A 19,594-nucleotide genomic window follows, 5' to 3' on the forward strand; every position below is an offset into this window, starting at 1 on the left:
CCCCCCCCACACACACACACAGAACCCCTGCGTATATCTCATTCTTATGGTGTAACCAATGAGTGAGGGCAAGAGGAAAGACACAAAGACCTAAGCCACAAGCGCAAAACCGAGCAAGGGCAGTCCAAGTAGATAAAAGTCCCTGTGCCCTAGGGCCTGTCATCAGAATGGGTTGCTCTGGAAAAGCTAGCTTCTCTGGAAGCAGGCACCTGAGTGGAAGTGCAGGTAGCAAGTGAGAAGAGGCCATCAAGCCTGAAGGACACTTATGGAGACAGGACAGGGAGCCACAGAGGACACTGCCCTTAAGGAAGACAGAAAGCATTCGTTTCCGGGGGGGTGTGGGGGGGGGAGGGGGGGAAAAAAAGGGGAAATAAAAGGGGGGGGGAAAAAAAAAAAAAAAAAAAATCCAATCAGCTGTTGTGTGCACGGTGCACCTAAACCGTCGAAAACTCACCCACAGACAAGACCGGGCAAACACGGTGACCCACCGCCTGTAATCCCATCGCTTTGGGAGGTCGCGGCCGAGCGGGTCACCTGAGTCCAGGAGTTGAGACCAGCCTGACCAATATGAGGAAATCCGTCTCTACTACAAATACCAAACGCGCTCAGGCTTGCCGGGCGAGCGCCTGTAATCCCCAGCTACTCAGTGAGGCTGAGACAGGAGAATCACTTTGAACCCGGGGGAGGCGGAGTCTGCAGTGGGAGCCCAGATCCCACCATTGCACTCCCAGCCTGGACAACAAAAGCAAAACTCCGTCTCAAATTTAAAAACAAAAACTCGGAAAAGCTCTCCCCAGCAAGGGCCGGAGACAGACAATGCCAGTCTCTATTATTCTCGACAGCAATTCAAGAGAGAATCTCAGGCGGCCCTGCAAACCTCACAAGACAGCAGAACATCCTCCCCAAGGCGGAGAACCACATGCTCTTTCTGGAGGTGGAGTAGCCACCGATCACCCTGCAGCCCCTCCCCACTCCCACCGAGAAACCCCAGTCCCTCGGAATCAAATCCACTGGCAACAACCTTTCTTCCTGGAAAACGTATTCCCCTGCCAAGATGGATAAAACAAACAAGATACAAGCTAAATACAACTCAAAACACAAGGAAACAATTGGAGCAAGTTCTAGCCCCTCCCTAGCTCCTCGATGCCCCCACAATCACGCTACTGCTGAAAACAGGCGGGCCGCACCCACTAAACTCATTCATGACTGGAGACCGTGACAAACCGTAGCAGATCACTGCTCCCACCGCGACACTCGCTCTCAAAAAGACACAAAGGAAACAAACCCCACACAAACTATAAAACCTACCCCAAACAGAATTCAGAATCCACCGAAGGATCCTGCTGGTATATTACTACACTGACCCAGGGTAGTTCAATTCCCTTCCGACCTATTTACAAACTAATCCTCATTCTGGGAGCTCTGGAAGCATTGCCAGTATTGCGCTGGGGTCCTCTTCGTGAGGGAGCTGGAAGACTGGAAACACGGCAAGCACATTTCCCTCTTTCTCTACATACCACGGAGGGGTTAATTCTCAAAAAAGCCTTAACACCTGAATCCTCATCCCCCGATTCTCAAGCTATAATCATTTTCCTTCTTTAGAAGACACACACACACACACACACACACATAAGCCAAACCGCCATGGACAGCAGAAACAATAGCTGACATCATAGACATTTCAAATGGTTCTGTTTGCCTCATTCTGACTGAAAGATTAGAGTGGAATTCGGCTGCCCAAACCGTGGCACCAACATCACCTGCAGGCCAGAGCAAGCCTTTCTCAGGAGATTTTAAACAGCCGGGGGGCAAGATCCTGAAGCGTTTCTTCCAAGACTGCTAACAGGAGATGAAACGTGGCTCTGCCGGCAGGATCCTGAAGACCAAGCACGAGGCCGTGGCTACCAAGAGGTGGCAGCGCTCCATTCAAAGCCACAGAGGAGCAGTCAAGAGCAGAGGTCATGGCCACCGTTTGGGGGGGATGCCAGAGGGATTCGGCTGGTTGACTTTCTGGAGGGCCAAACCGTGATCACATCTGCTCACTAGGAGAGCGCTTTCAGAAAGTCAGCCGCCAAAGCTGGAGCGAGAACAGTCCTCACCAGAGAGTTCTTCTCCACCACGACAATGTTCCTGCTCATGCCTTTCACCCAACAAGGGCAGCTGGGCAAGACTTGCCGCGGGAAATCATGAGGCGTCCACCTTACAGTCCTGATTTGGCGCCTGCTGACTTCTTTTTGTTTCCTAGACTTAGAAAATCTGTAAAAAGCGCCCAGTTTTCTTCAGTTAACGATGGAAAAAAGATTCCATGGAAATCGTCACATTCCCAGGACCCTGGGGTTTTAGAGGGATGGGCTAGAGGGCGGGGAAAAGACACTGCTTCCAAAAGCGCATTGAACTTGATGGAGCCGATGTTGAGAAGTAAAATACACCTTTTTCATTTTTCTCTCTTAATCCCACTTTTCTACGAATGTTGGCAAGTCCCCTCACGCCACGTCAATCCTAGGTAAAAGGGGTTTTTATCCTCTGTGGGTTATGCTTATCTACCATTTTGACTTGGCGGTGTTGTTATTTTCGGTTTTACTAAACTCCAAGAAGATTCAGTCATGTGTCTTTTGAATCCACACGACGTGGAACCTGCCAACATCGGAGGCCAACGGTAGAACTCAGTGGGGTGTGTCCAGGCTGAAAATTAACCTAAACAACTTGTGGGGCACAGCAGGCCACCTGACCGTCCCTGATTGGCCGCATTTGTTGCTGACGCAATGATTACGTATCGGGGCGGGGTAGCCCAGGGGCCAAGGGCGGTCAAGGGCTTCAGCCCTGGGTGGGCCTGGGGCTGGCTATATAAGGCCGGGCTCTGGCACTGGAGCTCCACTCGGCCCTTGGACGGCGCACCGCAGAGGTCACTCCAGGCTGTGGCTTCCACATCCCGAGGGACCAGAAGCGGGCCTGCACAGCTGTCCAGCAAGGACCGGCGCTCCAGACCAAGTGGCCGGCTGCACCGAGGACTGAGCTTGCTCCCGGTTGCCGTGACTCCACGCCCCAGGCCTGCGGTCTGCGAGGACCACGCCCCAGAACCAGTGGCCCGCTGCTCCGAGGGACCGAGCTCCCTCCAGGCTGCGACTCCACATCCCGAACCGGGCAGAACGAGGACTACCGCGACCCCAGACTTCGTGTCCTGCCGCCCCCAGGACAGAGCCGCGACCGCCGGGACAGCCAGGCCTGCACAGCTCTGCTGAGATGGCGGCAGGGTCCACTACGCTGCACGGCAGTGGAGAAGCTGCAGGTGCGTCTGGCCACTAAGACGGACCCGAAAAAGCTAGAGAAATATTTTTTTTGCAGAAACTCTCCGCCTTGCCCATGACGGCAGACATCCTGGCGGAGACTGGAATCAGAAAGACGGTGAAGCGCCTGCGGAAGCACCAGCACGTGGGCGACTTTGCCAGAGACTTAGCGGCCCGGTGGAAGAAGCTGGTGCTTGTGGACCCAAAAACACCGGGCCTGATGCACAGGACCCCGAGGAGAGCGCTTCCCGAAAGCGCTATGGGGAGCTCTTCAGGACCAGGAAAAGGCCTGGGGCTTCCCAGAGAACGGGACGGTCCCCAGGAGCCCACCTGACAGTCCTGAGCACAGACGGACAGCACACAGAACACCTCCGGGGCTCCAGAGACCTCACCGAAGGTCTCCCAGTCGCGAGCACAGAGCCCAGAGAAAGCGCCCCAGAAGGGCCCCAGCTGATTCAGGCCCCCATGGGGCCCCTCCATTGCACACCGCTCCCCTCTTACCGACGCCCGAGGGCCCTGAGCCGGCTGTGCCCGGGAAGCAACCCGGAAGAGGCCCACGCTCACGAACCGCTCAGGGCGGGCCTCCGCTGGGTCAGGGCTGCCAGGGCCAACCCCAGGGGGAAGCGCTTGTGAGCCACAGCAAGGGGCACAAATCGTCCCGCTGGGCTTTCCGCGCAGAAATTGCCTCCTGTCCAGGAAAGCCAGTCAGAGAGGCTGCAGGTGGCCGGCGCTGATTCTGCGGGGCCGAAAACGGTGCCCAGCCATGCCTTCTCAGAGCTCTGGGACCCCTCAGAGGCCTGGATGCAGGCCAACTACGATCTACTTTCCGCTTTTGAGGCCATGACCTCCCAGGAAAAGCCAGAAGCACTCTCCGCACCAACGTTCCAGGAGGAAGCCGCCTTCACTGGACACAGAGTGAATGCTAAGATACAGGTGTACTCGGGCTCCAGGCCTGCCTGCCAGCCCCAGGTGCTGACGCTGCGCCAGCAGTGCATCCGGGGGCTTAGACACAATCCGGACGCCCTCGGCGACGTGGGAGGGGTCCCCTACTCGGTTCTTGAACCCCTTCCGGAAGGGTGGACGCCTGATCAGCTGTATCGCAGAGAGAAATACAATCACGCACTCGCTGGGGACACAGATGAATTATGGAGGATTCATTGTCTCCAGGACTTCAAGGAAGAAAAGCCACAGGAGCACGAGTCTTGGCGGGAGCTGTATCTGCGGCTTCGGGACTCCCGAGAGCAGCGGCTGCGAGCAGTCACCACGAAAATCCGATCTGCACGTGAAAACAAACCCATCCCCCGACAGACAAAGATGATCTGTTTCAACTCTGGGGCCAAGACGCCTTATGATGCTTCAAGGAGGCAAGAGAAGTCTGCAGGAGCCGCTGACCCCGAAGAGGGAGAGATCAAGCCAGCCCCCAAAGCCGCGGGCAGCAGCCACGTTCCCTCCAGCCGGGGCGGCGTGGGCGGTGGCGATAGGGGCGGTGGCGGCCTGGTGGGCGGCGGGGACGGCGGCCTCGGCGGAAGCGGTGGCAGCAGCAGCAGCAGCAGCAGCAGCAGCAGCACGAGCAGCATGAGCAGCAGCAGCAGCAGCAGCGTCCTTCACCGGCTCCCTGAGAAGAGGGCCAACCCCTGCCTGAGCAGCAGCAATGAGCGCCCGGCGCCCGCCGCCAAAACCCGGAAACCGGCTGCCAAGAAAGTGGCCCCGCTGATGGCCAAGGCAATTCGAGACTACAAGAGGAGATTCTCCCGAAGATAAACTCAGGACTTGCCTTAGGGTTAAAATCTGGGGGGAGGAGGAACAATGCAAAGTCAATGCGGGTTGGGGAAAGAAACTTCCAGTGGACACCAGAACCTTTGGCTTGGTGCAAAGTTGAGCCTCTGCATTCTGCAGGTGTCAAGTGCTGGCCCTGTGATTTTGCCTCCCACACCCAGCCACTGCCTCCCTGCTTGGAGGCCACCTCAGAATTCAGAAGATGGGAACGCATTCGGGTCAACTCTACTTTGGCTGTTCACTGATCGTTTTTTGTTTTTTGTTGTTTTGAGACGGAGTCTCGCTCTGTCGCCCAGGCTGGAGTACAGTGGTGCCGTCTCAGCTCACTGCAAGCTCTGCCTCCCGGGTTCACGCCATTCCCCCTGCCTCAGCCTCCCCGTAGCTGGGACTACAGGCGTGCACCACCACGCCCCGCGAAGTTTTTGTATTTTTTAGTAGAGACGGGGTTTCACCGTGTGAGCCAGGATGGTCTCGATCTCCTGACCTCGTGATCCGCCCGCCTCGGCCTCCCAAGGTGCTGGGATTACAGGCGTGAGCCACCGCGCCCGGCCACTGATCTTTTTCTAATTAACGACCTAGTTGCAATCATAAACTAGGTACCACATGTGAGATTTCCGCTTTATTTTTTTCCTTTCTTTTGAAATCAGCGAGCACATGAGGACTTCTTAGACACAAACTCTCAATCTGTTAGTTGGCACTGATAACTGCCACTCCATAAAATGTTTTGTGGTTGTCGTTGCTGTTGTTTTGTTTTAAAGAAACGGCCGGGCATGATCCTGTAATCGTGAGCCATCCTCCTTTGGGAGGCCGAGGAGGGCAGATGGCTTGAGCCCACAGGGTGGAGACCAGCCTGTGCCAAATGGAGAAACCCCGTCTCCACAAATGATACCACAATTAGCCTGGCGTGGTGGCACGGCCCCTGTGGTCCTCTGGTCCCAGCTTCTTAAAGGACTGAGGTGGCAGGATTGACTGAGCTGGGCGAGCGGAGGTTGCCGTGACCTTTCCTCATTCCACTGCACTCCAGCCTGGGTGACAGAACCAGAGCACGTCTCAAAGAAAACCGCTATTTCTTTGAAGAAAGGAACTACCGGATTTCATGAATAAATGCTAATAACTGGTACGATGGCGAAGTCAAAATAGTTTCACTAAGCACCGCATACAATCATTCCCAATCTTTTTCACCCAGAACCCCTATGAAAGGTTGGCGACACCTTAATCAGCTTATTGAGGTTCTGAATCAAGAAGTCTAAAGCTGCCAATCAGACTTTCTAATTACCATGAGATGACCAGGTTAACAACCTGGAGTTCACCTCATAGGAGCTTCTGCAAGCTTCGGGGAAGGTTTGCATTCCAACTCAGGGCATTTCTTGGCCTCACGCGGGCTGGTAATCACAGGTCCGCGTGCCAGATATGACCACACGCGAGCGCAACACACACACGCGCACACACGCACACACGCACACACGCCCCCCCCCCCCACACACACACACACAGACCCCCTTGCGTATATCTCATTCTTATGGGTGTACCAATAGTGAGGGGCAGAGAGAAAGACACAAAGACCTAAGCCACAAGGCAAAACCGAGCAAGGGCAGTCCAAGAGATCAAAGTCCTGTGCCCTGGGCTGTCAGCAGAATGGGTGCTGGGAAGCTAGCTTCTGGAAGCAGGCACCTGAGTGGATGCAGGTGCAAGTGAGAAGAGGCCTTCAAGCCTGAAGGACACGTATGGAGACAGGACAGGGAGCCACAGAGACACTGCCCTTAAGGAAGACAGAAAAGCATTCGTTCCGGGGAAGGGGACATGATCCAATCAGCGACGGTGTAAAACTCAGACAAGTCCGGGCACGGTGACCCACGCCTGTAATCCCATCGCTTTGGGAGGTCGCGGCCAGCGGGTCACCTGAGGTCAGGAGTTGGAGACCAGCCTGACCAATATGAGGAAATCCCGTCTCTACTACAAATACCAAACGCGCTCAGGCTTGCCGGCGAGCGCCTGTAATCCCAGCTACTCAGGAGGCTGAGACAGGAGAATCACTTGAACCCGGGAGGCGGAGTCTGCAGTGAGCCCAGATCCCACCATTGCACTCCAGCCTGGACAACAAAAGCAAAACTCCGTCTCAAAATTAAAAACAAAAACTCGGAAAAGCTCCCCCAGCAAGGGCCGGAGACAATGCCAGTCTCTATTTCTCGACAGCAATTCAAGAGAGAATCTCAGGCGGCCTGCAAACCTCACAAGACAGCAGAACATCCTCCCCAAGGCGGAGAAGCCACATGCTCTTTCTGGAGGTGGAGTAGCCACCGATCACCCTGCAGCCCCTCCCCCCACTCCCACCGAGAAACCCCAGTCCCTCGGAATCAAATCCACTGGCAACAACCTTTCTTCTGGAAAACGTTTCCCCTGCCAAGATGGAAAACAAACATGATACAAGCAAATACAACTCAAAACACAAGGAAACAATTGGAGCAAGTTCTAGCCCCTCCTAGCTCCTCGATGCCCCCACAATCACGCTACTGCTGAAAACAGCGGCCGCACCCACTAAACTCATTCATGACTGGAGACCGTGACAAACCGTAGCAGATCACTGCTCCCACCGCGACACTCGCTCTCAAAAAGACACAAAGGAAACAAACCCCACACAAACTATAAACCTACCCCAAACAGAATTCAGAATCCACCGAAGGATCCTGCTGGTATATTACTACACTGACCCAGGGTAGTTCAATTCCCTTCCGACCTATTTACAAACTAATCCTCATTCTGGGAGCTCTGGAAGCATTGCCAGTATTGCGCTGGGGTCCTCTTCGTGAGGGAGCTGGAAGACTGGAAACACGGCAAGCACATTTCCCTCTTTCTCTACATACCACGGAGGGGTAATTCTCAAAAAAAGCCTTAACACCTGAATCCTCATCCCCCGATTCTCAAGCTATAATCATTTTCCTTCTTTAGAAGACACACACACACACACACACACACACACACTCTCTCTCTCTCACACACACACACAGAGAGAGAGAGAGAGAGAGAGAAAAGTCATGTGAGAATTTAAAAAGTAAGCCAAACCGCCATGGACAGCAGAAACAATAGCTGACATCATAGACATTTCAAATGGTTCTGTTTGCCTCATTCTGACTGAAAGATTAGAGTGGAATTCGGCTGCCCAAACCGTGGCACCAACATCACCTGCAGGCCAGAGCAAGCCTTTCTCAGGAGATTTTAAACAGCCGGTGGGGGCAAGATCCTGAAGCGTTTCTTCCAAGACTGCTAACAGGAGATGAAACGTGGCTCTGCCGGCAGGATCCTGAAGACCAAGCACGAGGCCGTGGCTACCAAGAGGTGGCAGCGCTCCATTCAAAGCCACAGAGGAGCAGTCAAGAGCAGAGGTCATGGCCACCGTTTGGGGGGGATGCCAGAGGGATTCGGCTGGTTGACTTTCTGGAGGGCCAAACCGTGATCACATCTGCTCACTAGGAGAGCGCTTTCAGAAAGTCAGCCGCCAAAGCTGGAGCGAGAACAGTCCTCACCAGAGAGTTCTTCTCCACCACGACAATGTTCCTGCTCATGCCTTTCACCCAACAAGGGCAGCTGGGCAAGACTTGCCGCGGGAAATCATGAGGCGTCCACCTTACAGTCCTGATTTGGCGCCTGCTGACTTCTTTTTGTTTCCTAGACTTAGAAAATCTGTAAAAAGCGCCCAGTTTTCTTCAGTTAACGATGGAAAAAAGATTCCATGGAAATCGTCACATTCCCAGGACCCTGGGGGTTTTAGAGGGATGGGCTAGAGGGCGGGGAAAAGACACTGCTTCCAAAAGCGCATTGAACTTGATGGAGCCGATGTTGAGAAGTAAAATACACCTTTTTCATTTTTCTCTCTTAATCCCACTTTTCTACGAATGTTGGCAAGTCCCCTCACGCCACGTCAATCCTAGGTAAAGGGTTGTTATCCTCTGTGGGTTCTTCTTTCTACCATTTTGTCTTGCGGTGTTGTTATTTTCGGTTTTACTCCCAAGAAGATTCAGTCATGTGTCTTTTGGAATCCACAGACGTGGAACCTGCCAACACGGAGGGCCAACGGTAGAACTCAGTGGGGTGTGTCCAGGCTGAAATTAACCTAAACAACTTGTGGGGCACAGCAGGCCACCTGACCGTCCTGATTGGCCGCATTTTGCTGACGCAATGATTACGTATCGGGGCGGGGTAGCCCAGGGGCCAAGGGCGGTCAGGGCTTCAGCCCTGGGTGGGCCTGGGGCTGGCTATATAAGGCCGGGCTCTGGCACGGGAGCTCCACTCGGCCTTGGACGGCGCACCGCAGAGGTCACTCCAGGCTGTGGCTCCACATCCCGAGGACCAGAAGCGGGCCTGCTCAGCTGTCTGCAAGGACCGGCGCTCCAGACCAAGTGGCCGGCTGCACCGAGGACTGAGCTTGCTCCCGGTTGCCGTGACTCCACGCCCCAGGCCTGCGGTCTGCGAGGACCAGCGCCCCAGAACCAGTGGCCCGCTGCTCCGAGGACCGAGCTCCCTCCAGGCTGCGACTCCACATCCCGAACCGGGCAGCGAGGACCCGCGACCCCAGACTCCGTGTCCTGCCGCCCCCAGGACAGAGCCGCGACCGCCGGGACAGCCAGGCCTGCACAGCTCTGCTGAGATGGCGGCAGGGTCCACTACGCTGCACGCAGTGGAGAAGCTGCAGGTGCGTCTGGCCACTAAGACGGACCCGAAAAAGCTAGAGAAATATTTGCAGAAACTCTCCGCCTTGCCCATGACGGCAGACATCCTGGCGGAGACTGGAATCAGAAAGACGGTGAAGCGCCTGCGGAAGCACCAGCACGTGGGCGACTTTGCCAGAGACTTAGCGGCCCGGTGGAAGAAGCTGGTGCTTGTGGACCCAAACACCGGGCCTGATGCACAGGACCCCGAGGAGAGCGCTTCCCGAAAGCGCTATGGGGAGGCTCTTCAGGACCAGGAAAAGGCCTGGGGCTTCCCAGAGAACGGGACGGTCCCCAGGAGCCCACCTGACAGTCCTGAGCACAGACGGACAGCACACAGAACACCTCCGGGGCTCCAGAGACCTCACCGAAGGTCTCCCAGTCGCGAGCACAGAGCCCAGAGAAAGCGCCCCAGAAGGGCCCCAGCTGATTCAGGCCCCCATGGGGCCCCTCCATTGCACACCGCTCCCCTCCCGACGCCCGAGGGCCCTGAGCCGGCTGTGCCCGGGAAGCAACCCGGAAGAGGCCACGCTCACGCCGCTCAGGGCGGGCCTCCGCTGGGTCAGGGCTGCCAGGGCCAACCCCAGGGGGAAGCGCTTGTGAGCCACAGCAAGGGGCACAAATCGTCCCGCTGGGCTTCCGCGCAGAAATTGCCTCCTGTCCAGGAAAGCCAGTCAGAGAGGCTGCAGGTGGCCGGCGCTGATTCTGCGGGGCCGAAAACGGTGCCCAGCCATGCCTTCTCAGAGCTCTGGGACCCCTCAGAGGCCTGGATGCAGGCCAACTACGATCTACTTTCCGCTTTTGAGGCCATGACCTCCCAGGAAAAGCCAGAAGCACTCTCCGCACCAACGTTCCAGGAGGAAGCCGCCTTCACTGGACACAGAGTGAATGCTAAGATACAGGTGTACTCGGGCTCCAGGCCTGCCTGCCAGCCCCAGGTGCTGACGCTGCGCCAGCAGTGCATCCGGGGGCTTAGACACAATCCGGACGCCCTCGGCGACGTGGGAGGGGTCCCCTACTCGGTTCTTGAACCCCTTCCGGAAGGGTGGACGCCTGATCAGCTGTATCGCAGAGAGAAATACAATCACGCACTCGCTGGGGACACAGATGAATTATGGAGGATTCATTGTCTCCAGGACTTCAAGGAAGAAAAGCCACAGGAGCACGAGTCTTGGCGGGAGCTGTATCTGCGGCTTCGGGACTCCCGAGAGCAGCGGCTGCGAGCAGTCACCACGAAAATCCGATCTGCACGTGAAAACAAACCCATCCCCCGACAGACAAAGATGATCTGTTTCAACTCTGGGGCCAAGACGCCTTATGATGCTTCAAGGAGGCAAGAGAAGTCTGCAGGAGCCGCTGACCCCGAAGAGGGAGAGATCAAGCCAGCCCCCAAAGCCGCGGGCAGCAGCCACGTTCCCTCCAGCCGGGGCGGCGTGGGCGGTGGCGATAGGGGCGGTGGCGGCCTGGTGGGCGGCGGGGACGGCGGCCTCGGCGGAAGCGGTGGCAGCAGCAGCAGCAGCAGCAGCAGCAGCAGCAGCACGAGCAGCATGAGCAGCAGCAGCAGCAGCAGCGTCCTTCACCGGCTCCCTGAGAAGAGGGCCAACCCCTGCCTGAGCAGCAGCAATGAGCGCCCGGCGCCCGCCGCCAAAACCCGGAAACCGGCTGCCAAGAAAGTGGCCCCGCTGATGGCCAAGGCAATTCGAGACTACAAGAGGAGATTCTCCCGAAGATAAACTCAGGACTTGCCTTAGGGTTAAAATCTGGGGGGAGGAGGAACAATGCAAAGTCAATGCGGGTTGGGGAAAGAAACTTCCAGTGGACACCAGAACCTTTGGCTTGGTGCAAAGTTGAGCCTCTGCATTCTGCAGGTGTCAAGTGCTGGCCCTGTGATTTTGCCTCCCACACCCAGCCACTGCCTCCCTGCTTGGAGGCCACCTCAGAATTCAGAAGATGGGAACGCATTCGGGTCAACTCTACTTTGGCTGTTCACTGATCGTTTTTTGTTTTTTGTTGTTTTGAGACGGAGTCTCGCTCTGTCGCCCAGGCTGGAGTACAGTGGTGCCGTCTCAGCTCACTGCAAGCTCTGCCTCCCGGGTTCACGCCATTCCCCTGCCTCAGCCTCCCCGTAGCTGGGACTACAGGCGTGCACCACCACGCCCCGCGAAGTTTTTGTATTTTTTAGTAGAGACGGGGTTTCACCGTGTGAGCCAGGATGGTCTCGATCTCCTGACCTCGTGATCCGCCCGCCTCGGCCTCCCAAGGTGCTGGGATTACAGGCGTGAGCCACCGCGCCCGGCCACTGATCTTTTTCTAATTAACGACCTAGTTGCAATCATAAACTAGGTACCACATGTGAGATTTCCGTTTTTCCTTTCTTTTGAAATCAGCGAGCACATGAGGACTTCTTAGACACAAACTCTCAATCTGTTAGTTGGCACTGATAACTGCCACTCCATAAAATGTTTTGTGGTTGTCGTTGCTGTTGTTTTGTTTTAAAGAAACGGCCGGGCATGATCCTGTAATCGTGAGCCATCCTCCTTTGGGAGGCCGAGGAGGGCAGATGGCTTGAGCCCACAGGGTGGAGACCAGCCTGTGCCAAATGGAGAAACCCCGTCTCCACAAATGATACCACAATTAGCCTGGCGTGGTGGCACGGCCCCTGTGGTCCTCTGGTCCCAGCTTCTTAAAGGACTGAGGTGGCAGGATTGACTGAGCTGGGCGAGCGGAGGTTGCCGTGACCTTTCCTCATTCCACTGCACTCCAGCCTGGGTGACAGAACCAGAGCACGTCTCAAAGAAAACCGCTATTTCTTTGAAGAAAGGAACTACCGGATTTCATGAATAAATGCTAATAACTGGTACGATGGCGAAGTCAAAATAGTTTCACTAAGCACCGCATACAATCATTCCCAATCTTTTCACCCAGAACCCCTATGAAAGGTTGGCGACACCTTAATCAGCTTATTGAGGTTCTGAATCAAGAAGTCTAAAGCTGCCAATCAGACTTTCTAATTACCATGAGATGACCAGGTTAACAACCTGGAGTTCACCTCATAGGAGCTTCTGCAAGCTTCGGGGAAGGTTTGCATTCCAACTCAGGGCATTTCTTGGCCTCACGCGGGCTGGTAATCACAGGTCCGCGTGCCAGATATGACACACGCGAGCGCACACGCACACACGCACACACGCACACACGCCCCCCCCCACACACACACACACAGAACCCCTTGCGTATATCTCATTCTTATGGGTGTACCAATAGTGAGGGGCAGAGAGAAAGACACAAAGACCTAAGCCACAAGGCAAAACCGAGCAAGGGCAGTCCAAGAGATCAAAGTCCTGTGCCCTGGGCTGTCAGCAGAATGGGTGCTGGGAAGCTAGCTTCTGGAAGCAGGCACCTGAGTGGATGCAGGTGCAAGTGAGAAGAGGCCTTCAAGCCTGAAGGACACGTATGGAGACAGGACAGGGAGCCACAGAGACACTGCCCTTAAGGAAGACAGAAAAGCATTCGTTCCGGGGAAGGGGACATGATCCAATCAGCGACGGTGTAAAACTCAGACAAGTCCGGGCACGGTGACCCACGCCTGTAATCCCATCGCTTTGGGAGGTCGCGGCCAGCGGGTCACCTGAGGTCAGGAGTTGGAGACCAGCCTGACCAATATGAGGAAATCCCGTCTCTACTACAAATACCAAACGCGCTCAGGCTTGCCGGCGAGCGCCTGTAATCCCAGCTACTCAGGAGGCTGAGACAGGAGAATCACTTGAACCCGGGAGGCGGAGTCTGCAGTGAGCCCAGATCCCACCATTGCACTCCAGCCTGGACAACAAAAGCAAAACTCCGTCTCAAAATTAAAAACAAAAACTCGGAAAAGCTCCCCCAGCAAGGGCCGGAGACAATGCCAGTCTCTATTTCTCGACAGCAATTCAAGAGAGAATCTCAGGCGGCCTGCAAACCTCACAAGACAGCAGAACATCCTCCCCAAGGCGGAGAAGCCACATGCTCTTTCTGGAGGTGGAGTAGCCACCGATCACCCTGCAGCCCCTCCCCACTCCCACCGAGAAACCCCAGTCCCTCGGAATCAAATCCACTGGCAACAACCTTTCTTCCTGGAAAACGTTTCCCCTGCCAAGATGGAAAACAAACATGATACAAGCAAATACAACTCAAAACACAAGGAAACAATTGGAGCAAGTTCTAGCCCCTCCTAGCTCCTCGATGCCCCCACAATCACGCTACTGCTGAAAACAGCGGCCGCACCCACTAAACTCATTCATGACTGGAGACCGTGACAAACCGTAGCAGATCACTGCTCCCACCGCGACACTCGCTCTCAAAAAGACACAAAGGAAACAAACCCCACACAAACTATAAACCTACCCCAAACAGAATTCAGAATCCACCGAAGGATCCTGCTGGTATATTACTACACTGACCCAGGGTAGTTCAATTCCCTTCCGACCTATTTACAAACTAATCCTCATTCTGGGAGCTCTGGAAGCATTGCCAGTATTGCGCTGGGGTCCTCTTCGTGAGGGAGCTGGAAGACTGGAAACACGGCAAGCACATTTCCCTCTTTCTCTACATACCACGGAGGTGGGGTAATTCTCAAAAAAGCCTTAACACCTGAATCCTCATCCCCCGATTCTCAAGCTATAATCATTTTCCTTCTTTAGAAGACACACACACACACACACACACACACACACACACACTCTCTCTCTCTCACCACACACACACAGAGAGAGAGAGAGAGAGAGAGAGAAAAGTCATGTGAGAATTTAAAAAGTAAGCCAAACCGCCATGGACAGCAGAAACAATAGCTGACATCATAGACATTTCAAATGGTTCTGTTTGCCTCATTCTGACTGAAAGATTAGAGTGGAATTCGGCTGCCCAAACCGTGGCACCAACATCACCTGCAGGCCAGAGCAAGCCTTTCTCAGGAGATTTTAAACAGCCGGTGGGGGCAAGATCCTGAAGCGTTTCTTCCAAGACTGCTAACAGGAGATGAAACGTGGCTCTGCCGGCAGGATCCTGAAGACCAAGCACGAGGGCCGTGGCTACCAAGAGGTGGCAGCGCTCCATTCAAAGCCACAGAGGAGCAGTCAAGAGCAGAGGTCATGGCCACCGTTTGGGGGGGATGCCAGAGGGATTCGGCTGGTTGACTTTCTGGAGGGCCAAACCGTGATCACATCTGCTCACTAGGAGAGCGCTTTCAGAAAGTCAGCCGCCAAAGCTGGAGCGAGAACAGTCCTCACCAGAGAGTTCTTCTCCACCACGACAATGTTCCTGCTCATGCCTTTCACCCAACAAGGGCAGCTGGGCAAGACTTGCCGCTGTCTGATTTGGGGGAAATCATGAGGCGTCCACCTTACAGTCCTGATTTGGCGCCTGCTGACTTCTTTTTGTTTCCTAGACTTAGAAAATCTGTAAAAAGCGCCCAGTTTTCTTCAGTTAACGATGGAAAAAAGATTCCATGGAAATCGTCACATTCCCAGGACCCTGGGGTTTTAGAGGGATGGGCTAGAGGGCGGGGAAAAGACACTGCTTCCAAAAGCGCATTGAACTTGATGGAGCCGATGTTGAGAAGTAAAATACACCTTTTTCATTTTTCTCTCTTAATCCCACTTTTCTACGAATGTTGGCAAGTCCCCTCACGCCACGTCAATCCTAGGTAAAGGGTTGTTATCCTCTGTGGGTTCTTCTTTCTACCATTTTGTCTTGCGGTGTTGTTATTTTCGGTTTTACTCCCAAGAAGATTCAGTCATGTGTCTTTTGGAATCCACAGACGTGGAACCTGCCAACACGGAGGGCCAACGGTTAGAACTCAGTGGGGTGTGTCCAGGCTGAAATTAACCTAAACAACTTGTGGGGCACAGCAGGCCACCTGACCGTCCTGATTGGCCGCATTTTGCTGACGCAATGATTACGTATCGGGGCGGGGTAGCCCAGGGGCCAAGGGCGGTCAGGGCTTCAGCCCTGGGTGGGCCTGGGGCTGGCTATATAAGGCCGGGCTCTGGCACGGGAGCTCCACTCGGCCTTGGACGGCGCACCGCAGAGGTCACTCCAGGCTGTGGCTCCACATCCCGAGGACCAGAAGCGGGCCTGCTCAGCTGTCTGCAAGGACCGGCGCTCCAGACCAAGTGGCCGGCTGCACCGAGGACTGAGCTTGCTCCCGGTTGCCGTGACTCCACGCCCCAGGCCTGCGGTCTGCGAGGACCAGCGCCCCAGAACCAGTGGCCCGCTGCTCCGAGGACCGAGCTCCCTCCAGGCTGCGACTCCACATCCCGAACCGGGCAGCGAGGACCCGCGACCCCAGACTCCGTGTCCTGCCGCCCCCAGGACAGAGCCGCGACCGCCGGGACAGCCAGGCCTGCACAGCTCTGCTGAGATGGCGGCAGGGTCCACTACGCTGCACGCAGTGGAGAAGCTGCAGGTGCGTCTGGCCACTAAGACGGACCCGAAAAAGCTAGAGAAATATTTGCAGAAACTCTCCGCCTTGCCCATGACGGCAGACATCCTGGCGGAGACTGGAATCAGAAAGACGGTGAAGCGCCTGCGGAAGCACCAGCACGTGGGCGACTTTGCCAGAGACTTAGCGGCCCGGTGGAAGAAGCTGGTGCTTGTGGACCCAAACACCGGGCCTGATGCACAGGACCCCGAGGAGAGCGCTTCCCGAAAGCGCTATGGGGAGGCTCTTCAGGACCAGGAAAAGGCCTGGGGCTTCCCAGAGAACGGGACGGTCCCAGGAGCCCACCTGACAGTCCTGAGCACAGACGGACAGCACACAGAACACCTCCGGGGCTCCAGAGACCTCACCGAAGGTCTCCCAGTCGCGAGCACAGAGCCCAGAGAAAGCGCCCCAGAAGGGCCCCAGCTGATTCAGGCCCCCATGGGGCCCCTCCATTGCACACCGCTCCCCTCCCGACGCCCGAGGGCCCTGAGCCGGCTGTGCCCGGGAAGCAACCCGGAAGAGGCCACGCTCACGCCGCTCAGGGCGGGCCTCCGCTGGGTCAGGGCTGCCAGGGCCAACCCCAGGGGGAAGCGCTTGTGAGCCACAGCAAGGGGCACAAATCGTCCCGCTGGGCTTCCGCGCAGAGAAATTGCCTCCTGTCCAGGAAAGCCAGTCAGAGAGGCTGCAGGTGGCCGGCGCTGATTCTGCGGGGCCGAAAACGGTGCCCAGCCATGCCTTCTCAGAGCTCTGGGACCCCTCAGAGGCCTGGATGCAGGCCAACTACGATCTACTTTCCGCTTTTGAGGCCATGACCTCCCAGGAAAAGCCAGAAGCACTCTCCGCACCAACGTTCCAGGAGGAAAGCCGCCTTCACTGGACACAGAGTGAATGCTAAGATACAGGTGTACTCGGGGGGCTCCAGGCCTGCCTGCCAGCCCCAGGTGCTGACGCTGCGCCAGCAGTGCATCCGGGGGCTTAGACACAATCCGGACGCCCTCGGCGACGTGGGAGGGGTCCCCTACTCGGTTCTTGAACCCCTTCCGGAAGGGTGGACGCCTGATCAGCTGTATCGCAGAGAGAAATACAATCACGCACTCGCTGGGGGACACAGATGAATTATGGAGGATTCATTGTCTCCAGGACTTCAAGGAAGAAAAGCCACAGGAGCACGAGTCTTGGCGGGAGCTGTATCTGCGGCTTCGGGACTCCCGAGAGCAGCGGCTGCGAGCAGTCCACCACGAAAATCCGATCTGCACGTGAAAACAAACCCATCCCCCGACAGACAAAGATGATCTGTTTCAACTCTGGGGCCAAGACGCCTTATGATGCTTCAAGGAGGCAAGAGAAGTCTGCAGGAGCCGCTGGACTAACCCGAAGAGGGAGAGATCAAGCCAGCCCCCAAAGCCGCGGGGGGGGCAGCAGCCACGTTCCCTCCAGCCGGGCGGCGTGGGCGGTGGCCATAGGGGGGCGGTGGCGGCCTGGTGGGCGGCGGGGGGGACGGCGGCCGAACGGCGGGAGGAAGCGCGATGGCAGCAGCAGCTGGCAGCAGCAGCAGGGCCAGCAGCAGCAGCACGGAGGCAGCAGAGCAGCAGCTGCAGGCAGCAGCGTCCTTCAACCGGCTCCCTGAGAAGAGGGCCAACCCCTGCCTGAGCAGCAGCAATGAGCGCCCGGCGCCCGCCGCCAAAACCCGGAAACCGGCTGCCAAGATAAAGTGGCCCCGCTGATGGCCAAGGCAATTCGAGACTACAAGAGGAGATTCTTCCCGAAGATAAACTCAGGACTTGCCTTAGGGTTAAAATCTTGGGGGGAGGAGGAACAATGCAAAGTCAATGCGGGGGTTGAGGGGAAAGAAACTTCCAGTGTGGACACCAGAACCTTTGGCTTGGTGCAAAGTTGAGGCCTCTGCATTCTGGCAGGTGTCAAGTGCTGCCCCTGTGATTTTGCCTCCCACACCCAGCCACTGCCTCCCTGCTTGGAGGCCACCTCAAATTCAGAAGATGGGAACGCATTCGGGTCAACTCTACTTTGGCTGTTCACTGATCGTTTTTTTGTTTTTTGTTGTTTTGAGACGGAGTCTCGCTCTGTCGCCCAGGCTGGAAGTACAGTGGTTGCCGTCTCAGCTCACTGCAAGCTCAGCCTACCCTCCCGGGTTCACGCCATTCCCCTGCCTCAGCCTCCCCCCGTAGCTGGGACTACAAGGCGTGCACCACCGACGCCCGCGAAGTTTTGTATTTTTTTAGTAGAGACGGGGTTTCACCGTGTGAGCCAGGATGGTCTCGATCTTCCTGACCTCGTGATCCCCGCCCGCCTCGGCCCCTCCCCAGGTGCTGGGATTACAGGCGGTGAGCCACCGCGCCCGGCCACTGATCTTTTTCTAATTAACGACCTAGTTGCAATCATAAACTAGGTACCTCTGACATGTGAGATTTCCGTTTTTCCTTTCTTTTGAAATCAGCGAGCACATGAGGACTTCTTAGACACAAACTCTCAATCTGTTAGTTGGCACTGATAACTGCCACTCCATAGAAAATGTCTTTTGTGGTTGTCGATGCTGTTGTTTTGTTTTAAAGAAACGGCCGGGCATGATCCCTGTAATCCGTGAGCCATCCCTCCTTTGGGAGGCCGAGGAGGGCAGATGGCTTGAGCCACAGGGTGGAGACCAGCCCTGTGCCAAATGGAGAAACCGCCGTCTCCCACAAATGATACCACAATTAGCCTGGCGTGGTGGCACGGCCCCCTGTGGTCCTCTAGGATCCCAGCTTCTTAAGAGGACTGAGGTGGCAGGATTGACTGAGGACTGGGCCGAGCGCGAGTGCAGGTTGCCGTGACCCTTTCGTCCCTCCATATCCACTGCACTCCAGCCTGGGTGACTAGAACCACGAGCACGTCTCAAAAGAAAACCGCTATTATCTCTTTGAAAGAAAGAGAACACCAATAACTACGGACCCTCTACCGATTCATGAATAAATGCTAATAAACTGGTACGAATGCATGGCGAAGTCAAAATCCGTTTCACATCACTAAGCAGACACCGCATACAATCTATTTTTTCCCAATCTATTCACATTCCCAACCCAGAACACCCTATGAAAGGTTTGGCGACCAACGATAATTCAGCTTATTGAAGGTTCTGAAATCAAGAAGTCTAAATGCCTGCCAATCAACTTTCCAAATTACCATGGAGAATGACCAGGTTAACAACCACTGGAGTTCACACCTCATAGGAGGCTTCTCTTTCTGCAGACAAGCTTCGGGGAAAGGTTTTGCAATTCCAACTCAGGGCATTTCTTGGCCTCACGCGGGCTGGTAATCACAGGTCCGCGTGCCAGATATGACACACGCGAGCGCACACACACGCACACACGCACACACGCCCC

General features: G+C 55.7%; 1 protein-coding gene and 2 pseudogenes across 1 annotated transcript; all 3 read left to right on the plus strand.

Annotated features, from left to right (window-relative positions):
* Positions 1 to 3,240: 3,240 nt before the first annotated feature.
* On the plus strand, positions 3,241 to 5,159 carry LOC126947266 (elongin-A3-like; annotated as a pseudogene).
* Positions 5,160 to 9,702: 4,543 nt separating this feature from the next.
* LOC126947265 (elongin-A3-like) lies at positions 9,703 to 11,610 on the plus strand. Its single transcript, XM_050777974.1, has 2 exons — positions 9,703 to 11,242; positions 11,378 to 11,610. Exons 1-2 carry the CDS (start codon positions 9,703 to 9,705, stop codon positions 11,494 to 11,496), a joined length of 1,659 nt encoding a protein of 552 aa, XP_050633931.1. The 3' UTR covers positions 11,497 to 11,610.
* A 4,544-nt stretch (positions 11,611 to 16,154) lies between these two features.
* Positions 16,155 to 18,114, plus strand: LOC126947267 (elongin-A3-like; annotated as a pseudogene).
* The last annotated feature ends 1,480 nt before the right edge of the window (positions 18,115 to 19,594 follow it).

This window comes from Macaca thibetana, unplaced genomic scaffold (genome assembly GCF_024542745.1).
Source record: "Macaca thibetana thibetana isolate TM-01 unplaced genomic scaffold, ASM2454274v1 unplaced_scaffolds36, whole genome shotgun sequence".
Taxonomy (NCBI): Eukaryota; Metazoa; Chordata; class Mammalia; order Primates; family Cercopithecidae; genus Macaca; species Macaca thibetana.